Below are 15,764 nucleotides of genomic sequence, written 5' to 3' on the forward strand. Positions count from 1 at the left end.
TGAAACCTTTGTCTCAGAACTACAATATTACACCGCTACAGGAATTGTCGGAATCAACATAGTCAGAAAGGACGTAGACTATGAATATCTGTACAAAGTGCCAATCCATCAAGTAGATATTGAGATATGAGTCTCGGACATCCCTGGAGCCATGCCACGAGCTTCGCTAAAGATCTAAACCATATGAGACAATATACTGAATAAAACATAAACTCCCTTTCCCGGAGGTCCAATAAAAAAGTATGGTTATATTACGTATCAAATAAAAATAATCTTAAAGGATGCCAACAGCTGGCACTAAGGTAAACCAGCACTGCAGGTGTATTTTTTTTTCTTTTCCTAAAATGAGTTAAGATTGCTTCTTGCCCGGGCATTTCTCCAAGCCCCATTTCCCCAATTTGTCTGTAATCTTCTCCATTATCGCTGCACATCTCCACAGAGAAAGGCTTTTTACTTTCTAGAAGAGTTACTGCGCAAAGTGTTTTTTTTTTCCAAGTCTGGTATTTTTCAATCTCCTCCACTAATACGGCATGTACTTTAAGACAGCCAGCAAAAACGGATTTCATCAGCATTGCCGCCCCCTCCAAAAAAAAAGAATGAAGATGATGACAGGGTAGGTTTACTAGGCGCGCAGTTTGGCTGTTTGCCGCACCTTTAGGTCATTTTGACGGATGCTGTAGAGGAGGAGAAAAAAACTGCTGAAGGGAACTGCAGGCCATCATTTAAAAAAAAAAAAAAAGTCAAATTAATGATGCATGTTCAGCAGCATTGAGGTGTTGGCGAGGGCTGGTCCCTGCACCCATGATATATATTAAAAGCCTGGCTGAGAAGGGTCCCTTTCATTAGCAGTTACTCTTTGTGTCAAGCCAAACGGCTGCTCAAAAACTTCCAGTATACCGCTGGTTACAAGTATTATAATAATACCGTGGCAACATGTAGATATACGGCTGATAGAATAAGATTTAGAATGTGGTTACTTTCAATTACCAAGGAAAGCATGAGCCACTAAAATCGGTCTACATTCACAATGAATCTAATCTAAACAAACATTTTATATTTAGGTTTGGGGAGACAACAAACAGGTAATCTTGTGCTAACTGTTTTCCCTTCCGGCCTTAAACAAGTCCAAGCCCCTTGTTTTAATGCAGCTTTGGATAGCCATTTGCTATTCTTAATCAATATCTATTCATATAAATGTTTTTACAATACTTTAGTTGGAAATAGCCCTGTGGCATTTGTAAACATTACCAGTGTCAATATATCGGTACCGTCCAGAAGTGTTGTTGACCTCAATGTAAAAAGAATAGCCACAACAAATTATTAATCATTTATGAAACGAGGAAATAACAGGCCATATTACCTGTAATTACCCATTGTCCATTCCCCCCTGTCACAATCCAGCTGTTTCAAAGTGACTCAGTCGTGGAGAGAGACCGTTTTAATACGATGAAACTCCCATCACTCACAGCGGGGGAAATTGAACCAGTCAACTTCAGTGAGTGCAGGCTGTCTTTGACTGTGGGACAAATGTTAGTACGTGCTGTGGGGCAACACAAAAATACAGCAGGATGTGATATGGGGACAGACGTAGGCTGGAGATGATGAATGCAGGCAGGTAGGTGGTCTGCCTGTCAGTATAATCTGCAGATTAAAATAAGACAGCGAGCTTGGTTTTTTGGATGGGCACTGTTGTGAGACATTGTCACGTTACATGTTCGCTAAAATGACTCACGTTTCATCCTAAGTGTTTGAGAATGCTGACGGTCAAAAATCACTATCCGCAACTGCACAATCTTTTAAACCTTATTTATATATTTCAACAGTATTATTACATTCTCCCATAATTGTTATTAGCCCTACTGTCTCTGTCTCATTTTCTCTAGTAATGTGTTTCTGTGTATCGTTGTCTGTCTTTACTAGTTTTGTCATCTGGGACTTGTAGACCATTATCGCTATGGACAGCGAGACGAGGACAGCAAGTCCCCAATCACTCTCATGTTACACTTCCTGATTCTTGCACAATGGTTTACTGCTTCTCTCCTTCCCCTACCGTGTGTGTGTGTGTGTGTGTGTGTGTGTGTGTGTGTGTGTGTGTGTGTGTGTGTGTGTGTGTGTGTGTGTGTGTGTGTGTGTGTGTGTGTGTGTGTGTGTGTGTGTGTGTGTGTGTGTGTGTGTGTGTGTGTGTGTGTGTGTGTGTGGGCATCACTCCCTCTGCAAGCTCATCCATCAATGACCTATACTCCCGATATCATAGCGTGCTACTAGTTTATGATATTTTAATTTAAATGTCCTTAAAGTGTAACTGCACCCTTTTACTTGTTTTTTGAGATAGAAGCTGAATTAAATCACTATGTTGTTAAGGAACACATATATGCTGGTGTTGATATTGAAAAAAATTGCAATATGTTAAATATCGGCAATTTAAGAAATGTTTTGTATTGTAAATCATTTTAGAACTTTACTAAGATTTGAAAAAAACTTTTTCCTTTGGGTTCGAAAAATGACGTACATGTTGACTTAATGTACGTCATCACGTCGCCGCAAAGCCGGTCACGCTCTTCACAGGTCCATGGCTGATCCATGAGCTACTACTGTTATACCATCCCTCCAAGGATGTTATTTCGGGGGTTAACGTTAACACACTTCACTTCTATCGGCAGTGTGTCTGCATTATCTCACACTGTATAACACACACACACACACAGACGGACCCGGACTTGTTCATTAGCCTACTTCACTTGATTGACACACGCTACCGCTCGCTCGCTCTCCTCGCTCACACACAGACACACACAGACTGCCGCTCGTTCACTTGCGCTACTCGGTCTCCTAACACTACGATAGAAACACCCGCCAACAATTTAGAATAAGAAAGTCCTCCACCTCAGACGACCCATCTGTGTGGCATATGAGCTCACTGTGTAGCGATAGTGCCGTTAGACTTTGTGTCACTCGATATTTCAATGAAGTCATGTCATTCAGATCTTCCTGAGTGACAGCTACTAGCAGCTAGACCCCTCCTTCACTGACACCGCGCGCCCCCCTCCCTCCCGAAAGTCGGCCGGCTGATGTCGGAATGTTTAAAAACAATGGTTCTCAAACGGAATTCAGAATCCATGGTCTGAAAGCATTTTTCAAAATCGTGCAGTAGCTCAAACAGGGGGTGCAGTTACCCTTTAATTACTGACGTAATGTACCTACCATATCCTCTGTTTCTCTTTCTCTTTAGCCTGGGGCATGCTGATTATTATCACTTTGGACATGATAATAGCCAGTCCCAATAGATGTAAAAAGAAAGAAAAAGAAAGACACACTTTAAATGTGCTACCTTTTTTAAAAGTCCCCTTTTACTTCTAACACAGATTAACACATTTGCTTTGGAGATCTGTATTTCTTCACAGTTGCTTAGAGCATTACACTTTCAACCCTCCATGGAGGAAAAGTCTCTTTGTAAAAACATCTGTCTTCAGCCGCATGGTTGTGCAGGAATGCAATCTTAACTCCTTTTTATTGTCCAAATGTGTGACAGAATCGGAGTTTGATAGCTGCACTATTTTCTGATTTCCAACCCTTAGAGCTAACAGGGTGGCTATGTATCTGCTACATATATATGTATATACAGTATTACATAATATATACATAGTGTAGGCTATATCATATACATAAACATATACAATACACACCATTAAGCACATTGACCACAGCCACTGCATCACACATTTACAGGCCAAAGTTTGCTGTCCTTGCCCTTTAGTTGTTTTGGCTGGAACCTGCTGTGCATCATTATACGGGACCAGCAGCTTAAGCATTTGAATTCCATTTAGCCTGTAATGTGTTCCCCCTGACAGTAAGCGTTTTATGCCTATTAACATTCACGTGGCACTTAACAATTATATTAATTATAATGGATAATTATGTCCCCCCTTGCAAGCACCTGAGCAAAGTTAATAGTCTATTAGTTAAAGGTGCACTATGCATTTCCAGAGGAAGGAGATTTGTTTCCATTTGCAGAACCTGCAGATAGTTTACAGTATATACATTTACTCTACATGTACTGTACATGTTTAGTATTGCATATTCACGTCATCATAATTTAAAACAAAATTAATTTGAAACACCTAGAACCAAATGTATGACTGGAACCTGTTCAAAACTGTGATCCCTAATTCTGTAAACAACAACAACAACAACAGTGAAACAGTAACTTTTCAGCTATAGCTATATACGAGAATATGCATGGGAAAATGTTCACTTCTCTGACACATCCAAGTGACATTCTGCCCCTTCAAAGACGCCAAGAGGAACTTTTTGAATATTTCTGAAACAGTCTCATTTTCCCTCCGATGATCATAAATGACATGTTACCTCAAACAAGACCATCAGTGCTATTTTCATATTGTTTTTCTTAATGCCTTCGTCATGGGTACTCTCACTCAGGAACTACAGCTGGCGTAGTAAAAAAAAAAAACACACTACCGCTTTTGTCCAAAAGGGAGTGCAAGAATGAACACAAACTTAAAGTTCCTTGAAAAAAAAAATTCACTCCTGTACTCTTCATTTGATCCCGCTTTGTTTTGTTTTTTTGCAGTTTCGTGGGCTGGGACCTGCAGAATGTCATAGTGCTGGACGCGGTGGAGGAGGACAGCCGCTCTCAGATCATGCTGAAGAAGGTGCAGTCGCCCGTGGTCTTGCTCTACTGCTCCAAAGACGAGGCTGTCTACGTCCTGGAAGAGGCCCGCTCGCTTGGCCTCACCGGGTTCGGCTACATCTGGATCGTGCCGTCGCTGACCACGGGAAACCCGGATTACACGCCCGAATCCTTCCCGCCGGGCATGATCTCCGTCTCCTACGACGACTGGGACTACCCGCTGGAGGCCCGGGTCCGCGACGGCCTGGGCATCATCACGTCGGCGGCGGCGGCCATGTTGGAAGAGTACGGCGACATCCCCGAGGCCAAAGGGTCCTGCTATGGTCAGCTGGAGAAGACCAGCAAGCTCCCACCCAGCGCCCTACACAAGTGAGTAGCCTTAAAAAAAGAGGATTGAGTAGTGTGTTTGTTTGGGATTTTTTATTTTTTTTTGTTTGTGTGTGTTTGCAGTCCATGTAATGTGTAATGATCAGGAAGAAATACAGTGAATGGAGGCTACTGTATGTGTCTGTTAAGAGGAGATAGAAATAGAAACAGCAGGATAGCCCATAGAAATGTGTGTGTGTGTATATATATGTCATTGTGTTTGAATGGATCTCTTCTTGGCACCAGTCTGTTTGTTTTCACCCTTGTCCTCAGTAATTACAAACTCCAACCCAAGTTTCCACCAAGCCTCGGTTAAGGATCGAGATTGAAGGATGATGCAATTACTGGATAAAAGACCAAGGGATGGAGCGTTAAAGCCAGGAGAAAAGGAGGAGGTGTAGTAGTCAGAGAGAGGGAGAGAGAGAGAGAGAGACAGTGAGAAAGGGTTGAATGGGAGTCGGAGAGGGAGTGTGCAATTCAGCGCAGTGAGGAAACAGGGAAAGAAAGAGATTGAGAGCGGGGGTAACAGCGGGAAGCCGCGACAAATGAGTGCACTCCAAAATTGAAGAGCTCCTTGATGAGTCCTTCTGTTCCTCCTCTCGTGTGCTCCTCCATCTCTCCTTCATTATCTCCTGCTCCCCTTCTCTCGCCAGTGGGAGATGTTGCAGGTCTTGCCAGCTCTGTCTGGCTTTCCATCTGGCCAGGGGAGGGAGAGACACATACACATACACATACACATACACATACACATACACACACACCCACAACCTGTATTTACATCCCAATATTGTTTTTTTTTCTTCTTCCTAAATAATAAAGTGTGAAATTACAAATCTTAAGCGTAAAACAATGGCCAAATGTGATTGCAAAAAGGTATATCCGTGAAACAAAAAAAAATCGAAAATGTGATTCAGATGCTAAAACCAGGGAACTGAATACTGGGAAAATGTATTCAGTGTGTTCCAAGTCTTCATGGTAATCATAGCACCATTCTTTAGTTAGCTCTTGTCTTGGATCAAGCTAAAATAACATTAGCATTAAAGGAACAACAACAGTAAGATGTATTCTCTCCTCAATGTTGGCATAGTATTAACTCCAGAGTTGGTATACAAATCAAATATCTGTCCAAAGAAAAAAACGGAAGAGTGAGGGGCAAAAGAAAGAGTAGTAAAACAGGTGCATTTAAAGCACTTAATGTTCCTTAACAAGGGCACTTTAAGATCACATAAGTTCAGATAATTACCTCTGCTACACTGCTGGTAATTTACTAAATCGAGATTTTAGTGTAGGCGATATATCTACCTGGGAATCTTTTGTCTTATATTGCTACTGTTACAACACAGGATGCCTATCCGTCCACCTTATATGCTGCTGAAACTTGCATCAGTATTGAAGAGAGGTTACAATCTTGAGAGTCCCTCCACTATTTCAACCAATTACATTGTGCACTGTGGTGGGTAGTTTAAAGGGGGCTTGGGAGATACGAGCACTCAAGTCCAAGAACAGTAAACCCATGTGATAACCTCAATGGGACTTTATATACCAATTGCCCACTAACGTTGCTCTCGTTTTCGTCAGGAAAACACAGATACAGCAAATGAGAACTTACCGAATTATCCAGAGCCAGCAGACTTTGTTCCCAGCATGCTCTGCTGCCTCAGGTTGTTACCCAGGTGATGAGTGGCCACAGATGGCTTTGGTGTGGGTGAGAGAGCTCAGCCAATCGGGGCTTCAGGGGCCAGGACATGAGCAACACGATTGGTCAAGGCTAGGTCGAGGCGACGGGCCAGTGTGAGTTGTTAGACCGACAACGGCTGTCAGGGGATATGGCACACAAACACACACACACACACACACACACACACACACACACACACACACACACACACACACACACACACACATACACACACACACACACACACACACAGCATGGTGGGCATATGGACTGTATGTAGTAGTGTAATACAGTAGAAATTGTATCCTAGTTATTTTTTAGTGGGCCCTATTGAAAGCAAGATGTCAGCAAGTGTGTGTGTCTCTTTGCTTCTCAGACTCAGCGGTGAAGTGTGACAACATTGTGATAGGATGGATGCTGCATCTGTCCTCGAGTGAGCCCAAACATGTCACAATAGAAAGAAAACAAACTAACTTGTTTTGATGAGGATGGTGATGCAATTACATAAAAGTGTGTCGTTCTGGTGACAAGTAGCTTGCATTGTGGGCCTTCAGTTAGGTTTAGCTTTTACCTCACTCACTTTGCCTGCCACAGCCAAAATGATTAATCTACAGTTACGCATCATCTAAGATGGATTTGTTTTGCAGTTATCGAAAAAAAATAAAATGAAAAACATTAATAAAGACAGGAGACAAATGACCAACTAAGAACTCTGGCCAGTGCAGCAATCAGACCATGTTGTGACAACTTGCACTCCATATAAAATATGGCGTGTGTGGGTTTGTGAGTGTGTGTCTGTGTTTGGGAGTGTGTGCGTTAGAAATATAGAAACAAGAGAAATACCCCCTTGCCCCCTACAAGAATGTGCTGTCATGACAGATATACAGTGTATGTCTCACCGTGCTGTGGTGAACAGTTTGCCTTAAAAGACTGCAGCACTTATTTGTGTGTGTGTGTGTGTATGTATGTATGTTTGTGTGAGTGAGTGTGCGTGTGTGTTTGCGTGTGTGTGTAAAAGGTGTGGTGCTTGTAGTTCGTCCTGACAGGTAATTTCAGTTTCTAGCCCTGATATATGAGGGTCAGAACTCAGGAAACACATGTACGTACATACACATCACACACACCCATAGTGTAGCCTACTGAGTCCCAGGGCACTTGTCATCTGAGCTGTGTACTGCAATTCACCTACTTACACACTTCACCTGGGAATTCGATATGCAGTTATTAAGTAGAGCATTGCGTTTTTGAACTAAATATATACATTCTAACACTCAAGCTTTGTGTATATATTGTACACAACTGCTTATAATCTTTGTCTCTTTTTCCCCTAGAGTTAGAAACATAACCTTTTGATATATACAGTATATATATATTTAACAGCATGGAAACATTGATTCCCCTGTGTATGAACATGCCAGTCCCTCCACTGATCATAAATATAACATTACTGCACTGTCGCTTGTTAATTTGGTCTGTGAACATATTTATTATTCCCCTTGCCATACTTACATTTCTGTTTTGCAGGCTTCCTGTGACTCGTGACGAATGCCATCTCACAAATAGTCGTGTATTTCACCCGATGGGGAATATTCAGTATGGAGGGGTGCTCACATGAAATAAATGAGTGTGTAAAGAAGTGTCTATATAGGATCATGTGTGTAACTGTCGACATGTTGAGGCTATTGTCATGGGAATGTATAAATCCTAATAAGTAGATTAGAAAAATGCATGATTATCATAAAGGAGACAGGTTTTCCCACAGTGCTTTTAAAGCTGAAATATTGGAGACACAATCATCCCGTATAAAGACTGAAAGTGAGAGCTGGGATAGAGAGTTGATGTTAGATAACATGTACTTGGGGTGGGTGGGAGTGAGGATATATCTGCAATCATGAAAATCACTAAGTCATGTTTACCCCCTCAAATCACTCTCGTCAGCTTGAGCACTAGCCTGCCTTGCAGTTAACGGTATGTGTGACAGAGGGACACAAATCTGTGTGAATGCACAGCAGATGTGTGTCAGTGTGGGAGTACAAAAGCTCTCATTTTGACATTGTTGACATGTAAAGGGCAATTGAAAAGCAAAAGTAGATTAAAACAATGAGCTAGTTGTAGTTCAAGTCCCCATGGTGCTCAGCCTGAAGTATCCTTCAGGTAGTGGTGGGTTGAAGAGCGCCACATTGTCCAGTATATTGGGAGTGGAGCTCTTATCAACTAATACTGATTCCAGCCTTTTTGCAACACTGCTTTGCAGGATTTTAAAGGGATAGGTCAGTATTTTTCAAAGTGGGGTTTTATGGGGATCTTATGCATAGTTAGTCTGTTACCTAATGGAGATGGCGGTCAGCTCAGTCATTCGAAACAGTTTTGGGGCGACATCGCTGTAGCAGAGGTCAGCATTTTACTGTTGCAAAGAGGGGATTTGCAGACTGATACGCAGTGTATTTCACGGCAATCAGTATTGAAGAAATCTTTAATTTAGTGTAGGAATATTGTTTTTTTTGTTTTTTTAGGTAAGCATTTTTATATATATGGCAAAAAACAATTGTCAAAAATACGGAACTATCCCTTCAAAGGGAAGTTTTGAAGATTTTTTGTTTCGTGTTTATTGAGAAGGAAAAGCATACTAGTGTGGTCCATCTCAGAAGTAAATGAACCATCCAGTAGCTTTACAATGAAATGCTCCGAGTTGGAAGAAATAGAGGGGGATACAAAGGTAGTTTAGTCTGTTGCAATGTGGAATACTGCAAATCCCTTGGAACAAGAGTTTTCTTTCTTTTTTCTCAGAGAGAATGTTATTCAGGTTGGTACAGGAATTCCTACACTGAAACAATCTTTTTTGCAGATTGGAGAAACGCAGCATATTCAAACTCACTTGCTACACACCACAAAGCATCCCTAGACAATACAAACGTAAAGCCTATTCCTTGCATCCAAAGAAATCCTGCTGCAGTATAGCTGCATGTGGACATGTGCTGCATTTTACAGTGCAACTGCAAGCTTAGGAAAAAAAAATTAAATGTAAGTTGTTAGCATTAATCTTGTGCTGCCCAGGCTCACACAGGGAATAAAAATGCATACACACACACACACACACGCACACACACACACACACACACACACACACACACACTAAGACACACACACACACATCAACCAAGGACAACAGGGGCTGGGTGACACTGTTTAGCTCGCACACACTTCACCTTGTTCAGTCGTCTTTCACGCCACACTTAACATATGCCACCTCGGGCTGAGTGTGTTTTCAAATGACCACCCACCATTGGGTCCTTTTGAAAAGACCTAAATCAGCACTGATCACTCCCATCTTCTTCTTTTGTGTGTGTGTGTGTGTGTGTTTGTGTGTGTGTGCAGTCCGTAGATCATGATGATGTACATCATCGCGTTGACTGGTCCTTGTCTTGACAAAAGATAAATGTGTCTGTCTTAAACACACACACACACACACACACACACACACACACACACACACACACACACACACATTATACAGTTCATCTTGACATCTGTGTGAAGATGAACCGTGAACTCCCCTGCAGTAAAGCCTCTTAAGATAAAATGCAGAGTTCTTATCACAAAGCAGGGCCTGTATAAACAGGGGGAGATCCATGGGCAGCTCAGTATGAGCGAGGCCCCCAAAACATGCTTTTTATTGTGTGAGGAACACTTTGACAAGACAGCACAACATACTGTATATGTACATAGCACTGTTAAGATGGCTGTTTTGGGGACAATTGTGAGGTTTTAATAAATGCCCTATATATTTGGAAATGTTTATTATTGAGATTTATCCATTTTTAATGCTCACAAAATGCAGGATTAGGAAAACGGCACAAATGTAGCGTACCTGTGTTAGAGCTTGGCCATGGGTACTGTATTGTGTGTGTGTGTGTGTGTGTGTGTGTGTGTGTGTGTGTGTGTGTGTGTGTGTGTGTGTGTGTGTGTGTGTGTGTGTGTGTGTGTGTGTGTGTGTGTGTGTGTGTGTGCGCTGCTCTGCTGCAGTAAATGTATAGTGCTGGGTGGGTGCAGAGCCCTCCCCCCTCCCACCTCAACCCACCAACCCCTTTTTCCTCCAAAATAAGTCGAAAGGGAGGGGGAAAAAACAAACAGCGGAGATATTTTTATCCCAACTCTGTGGAGGCTTAGTCCTCTTCCTCTATCATCACACATCTCCTCTCTCCATCTCTCTTATCTTTAAACCCTCTCTCACTTTTTTTTGGTGCACCTTCTCTGGCTTTCTCCCCACCTCAGCAGCCTCTCTTCAAACCCCCCCCTTCCCAAATAAATAGAAAGATTACTGATATAATGGAGGCTGGAAAGTGAGAGAAATTGGATCGCTTGTCTATGATCTCAGCACTATACAAGGGGATAGGGGAAAACATTAGGTAGAGAATTGTGGAGGTAGGCAAAGTAATTGGCTTGGTGTTTTTGTGTGTGCAGGGGATGTTCGTTCAGGGTTGTTTAGGGTCATCTAACATCACTCCTGTCTGGGGTCTGTTTCCTAGCAACGCCCTATCAGGTCCACCTGTTCGATGGGCGTCGGCCCAAACACACACACATACACACACACACACAATCTGCCCCGTCCTGTGTGCAACTGAGATATTGAGAGTCCATTCATTCACAAGTTTAGTCCGTAGAAAGGTCATGGGTTGTGTATTTTTCACACACAATATTATACATCAATGCAGAGTTAAAAGATGTTTCAATACTCAATCAAATAACAGGGTTTCAGACGGAGTGGGTTTCATTGAGACCGTGGGAACATCCCCATATGCTTCATACTAGCTCTATCTGGAAATGTCATTAGTGATCTGATTCATATAGTCATATATTTATGACAGCCAGGGGAACTTCAACATTGTGCAAGTGTGTTACATAACAGTTTAAGTAATACATTGAATTGATTGATATAAATGTAATGTAAAATATATCATTTAATCCACCAGGTCATTTGTTTTGAACATTTCTTTATGTATGGCATTGAAGTCATGAACCTACATTGATTAATAGCCAAGCCAACTGCTTTCCACTCGAGATTTTTTGAATGAAGGTTACATCTATAGTTTTGCAGGTACAGGAATGCAGACAATCATAGAGCGAAAGAGGTATAATTCTTTACAATGGGTTTTTTTATTTTTTCCTTTTCTTTTGTCCTCACCTCACACAGTCACAATCTTCAGTACAGCCAGGGAAAGTTTCAACACTGTTTCATCATATTCTCTTTGTGCCGTCACCAAAATTAAAAGCCTTTATTGTATTATACGTTAAAATTGGATGTGTCAAACAAACGGCTCGCCATCAGCGCTCAACTGTGATGTATATATTTTTTTTTTGGTCAGGAAATGTCACGTGGCAACATGTTCTATTTAGAAGTGTGCGCTGTCCCCTGAATGGAGTGGAAGAGGAGGAGAAAAAGAGGAGCTGTCTTTCCCCCACACACCCACTTCCCCCTTGTTGTACATGACCGCTGACAGAAGGAGTGAGGGAGACAGAGTGGGGAAAGACAGCCCTGATTAATGCAGAGACTGTGTGGACCCAAGAATATCTTCCCACTGCCCTCCATCTTAGCTAATGCGACCTGCCATATGGGTCACTCATTACAGTGCCTATGTGCGTGTGTGTGTGTGTGTGTGTGTGTGTGTGTGTGTGTGTGTGTGTGTGTGTGTATGGAGGGGGGAGCGTTAGTAAGGACCTATGTTAAGACAAGGCTTTAGGTACTATCCATTGTCTCTTTTTTCTTTTGTCTTTCTGTTTCTTATACACTGTGCTACAATATTGTGTAAGTCTGTTCACACAACACACACACACACACACACACACACACACACACACACGCACTAACACACAGAAAGACATTTAAATAGATTTTTTTTATATCCCCCAGCATTACATTTTGACACTCAATACAAGAGTGTGTGAATATTTTAGGAGAGTAATATACTAGCTTGTATTTTTTTTTCTTATGCTAATGTATCTCAATTTCCTTTTTCCCCTCTGTTTCTTTCTCACCCTCCATTCATTTCATCCCTTTGTCCCCATGTCTCTCTCTCTCAGGTACATGATGAATGTGACGTGGGATGGCAGAGACTTGTCATTCACAGAGGATGGCTACCAGGAATACCCAAAGCTGGTGGTCATTGTTCTCAACAAGGAGAGAGAGTGGGAGAAGGTAGGATGTGCGTCTGTGCGTGTATGAGGTTGTGTGTGTTTTTTTTTTGTCATTTAGGGCCGGAAGCTACAACTGACGACACAGGGCTGGTGTTCGCCATAATATTTCTGAGAATTTTTGGGGATTTATTCTTCAAATGTTTTTCTTTTTAATTTTTAATTTTTTTTTAAAGGTCACCTATAATGCAAAATGCACTTGTTCATGGTTTTTCAAAATTAAAGGTGATACGAGGAACTTTTAAATATTTCTGAAGCAGTCTTATGTTTCCTCTGATGATCGCTAATAACATGTAATAGCAAACGAGACCATCAGTGGGAAGAACACTATTTTTATATAGTTTTTCTTAATGCCTTTGTCATGGGTTCGGCTCACCCAGGAACTACAGCTTTTGTCAAAAGGGGGTGCATGAATTAAGAAAAATTGAAGGTTCCTCGGAGCACCTTTTAATATGGGTCACAGTTCTGAAGACCTGTGTTCAAACACCCTATTGAGATTATTTCCACATATGTTGTCACAAGGGGAGAAGCCACACCCCCATTACCGATCTAATTTAGCACTACCTCCTCCTGTAATAAGCCAACACCCCAAGATACCACTTAATCTAAACGGCAGTTATGCTAACTGTGCAGTTTCAGGGCCAATCAGAACATACTGGGCATTTTTTAAGGCAGGAGGTAGAATTTAGTTAACCCCAAGTTTTGCATTTTGAACCTGCAAATGAGCATAATGTGTGACTTTTATGACAGATTCTGAATATAATGTACACTTTGTATTTGTTACTTGTATGCCAAGGATTATATTTCAGTGACTTTGATTGGTGGCTAATCAATTTTTTATTTGTATGTGCGATGGTGTTCTCCCGGGGAATGGAACTCTATTGCTCATGTTTGGATTTGTGTTTGTGATTTTTTATTTTTTTTGTATTGTGTGTTTCTCCATGTTGCTTCTTCATGTTCATTACGATGATTGCATATTACTGTTATGATTGCTGCAATTCCTTTTTTGCATAACTGGCAACGTACACACCCATATTGGCAGGCTATATTGTCCTGTATTGTTCCATTTGATCGCTTTCTTCATTACTGACTGACACATAACAACCATTCTCTGGGTAGTTGAAGTAACAATCAGCAGTGAAAACCACTGGGGTTTTAAAAAGAAAAAACACTACCTAAAATAAATTATAGAATAGATAAATTAAATGATTAAATACAATTAACAGTACATCACTGTACCGCAAACAGTGTGTGTGACGTCTGCAAAAACGAAACGGGCAATCAGACAAAACGCATTACTGCAAATGCCAAGTCATACAACCCTTATATGATCAATGAGCTCATTAACAAAAATGCTTATGGATTTCTTTAACTGGTTAATGGGAGAGCGCTACTTTAAAACAAATGGCCACTAGTGCACTGTATGTAGTAGCTGAGTGTCCCCGTCGCTGTAATGGACTTTAAATGACGGCCATGCATCTTTATACCTACTGCGCATCCGGCCACGACATAGTCTTAAATACCTAATATCTAATGCCCTAATAGCTCATATAATTCAGAGTGGGCGAGGCCGAGAAGAAGTTCTTGAGGTAAGGATTTTGGTAAGGAAGAATGGGAGATTCTTCTTTTTTCCCTCTCTTCCCCACCTCTAAAACTTTTTTTTACTTTCCTGATCCATCCTTTCATCCTATCACTCTATTTTCTCTTTCTGTCATCCGTTTGTCCACCTCTTCTTACCCAGGCCAGAAAGATTTTTGCACCCCGTCTGTCTTTAGCTGTGATTGCTGTTGTGGTCTGCGAAAGCACCTCAAAGCACAGTTAATCAAAACCTAAGGCCCCAGTTATTGGGGTGCCAAGGGGTCACTGCTCTTGTATGTATTTGTCTGCGTCTGTGTGTGTGTGTGTGTGTCTGTGTCTGTGTCTGTGTGTGTGTGTTTGTGTGTGTGTGCACTTGTGTGTGTGTGTGTGTGTGTGTCTGTGTGTGTGTGTTTACCCCTTCCACACCTGTTATTGACAGAATGCTTTTGCGAGAGACTTGTGCTTCGACCAATCTGGTTCAATCTATTCAGGTCACATCGGTGTGCGTGTATGTGTGTGTGCGTGTGCTCGCACCTTACAGTATTTGGTATAGTTTGCCGCAATCTGCACCCCACCCAATCTTTGAGACTTGTTTTTTCATATTTCATACTGACCCACACACATACACACACACACACACACACACACACACACACACACACACACACACACACACACACACACACACATACACACACACGTGCTCACACACACTCAAAAGACCCCCTTTGTCGGCGTGTCAAGGCAGAGGTAGAGTGTGTTGTTGTAAACAGAGCGCCTGTGAAATTGATCAGTAGCACTTCACTGTGGCACAGAGCAAGAGACTGAAGGCAAGAGAGACACAGAGACCCAACGCAGAAATGTAATTGGGAGCTGCTCTCTTTCCATCTCTCTCTCTCTCTCTCTCTCTCTCTCTCTCCCTCTGTTTTTCCTCTCACTTTCCCCCCTCCCTACTGCTGCGGCCGTTTCACCCATGCGCCAGAAATCCTCAGCACATGCACTAACCCATACACACACACACACACACACACACACACACACACACACACACACACACACACACACACACACACACACACGAACACACACACACACACACACACACACACACACACACACACACACACACACACTCTTTCTCCCACACACAGCCACACACAGACTTCCATGATGATCAAGAGATGAAAATTCAGTAACTGCACTAAAATATGGATATGCACTAAAAATATAAAATGTGTCCCCTTGAGGCAGAGTAGAGAGAGACAGGGAGAGAGCTATACAGAGCGTCACTGAGACAAGCGAGCG

The 15,764-nt window shown here is 41.9% G+C and overlaps 1 protein-coding gene across 1 annotated transcript in view; it reads left to right on the plus strand.

Annotated features, from left to right (window-relative positions):
- grin2aa (glutamate receptor, ionotropic, N-methyl D-aspartate 2A, a) overlaps positions 1–15,764 on the plus strand; it is a gene marked incomplete at both ends in the record, with an annotated part of 132,630 nt that overhangs the window by 77,585 nt on the left and 39,281 nt on the right. The window contains 2 exons of the mRNA XM_080044704.1: positions 4,589–5,017; positions 12,771–12,885. Of these exons, the coding sequence (XP_079900830.1) occupies positions 4,589–5,017; positions 12,771–12,885 (544 nt within the window). The remainder of the gene's footprint in view (positions 1–4,588; positions 5,018–12,770; positions 12,886–15,764) is intronic.

This window comes from Ammodytes marinus (assembly GCF_949987685.1).
Source record: "Ammodytes marinus genome assembly, chromosome: 16".
In the NCBI taxonomy this organism is placed as follows: Eukaryota; Metazoa; Chordata; class Actinopteri; order Uranoscopiformes; family Ammodytidae; genus Ammodytes; species Ammodytes marinus.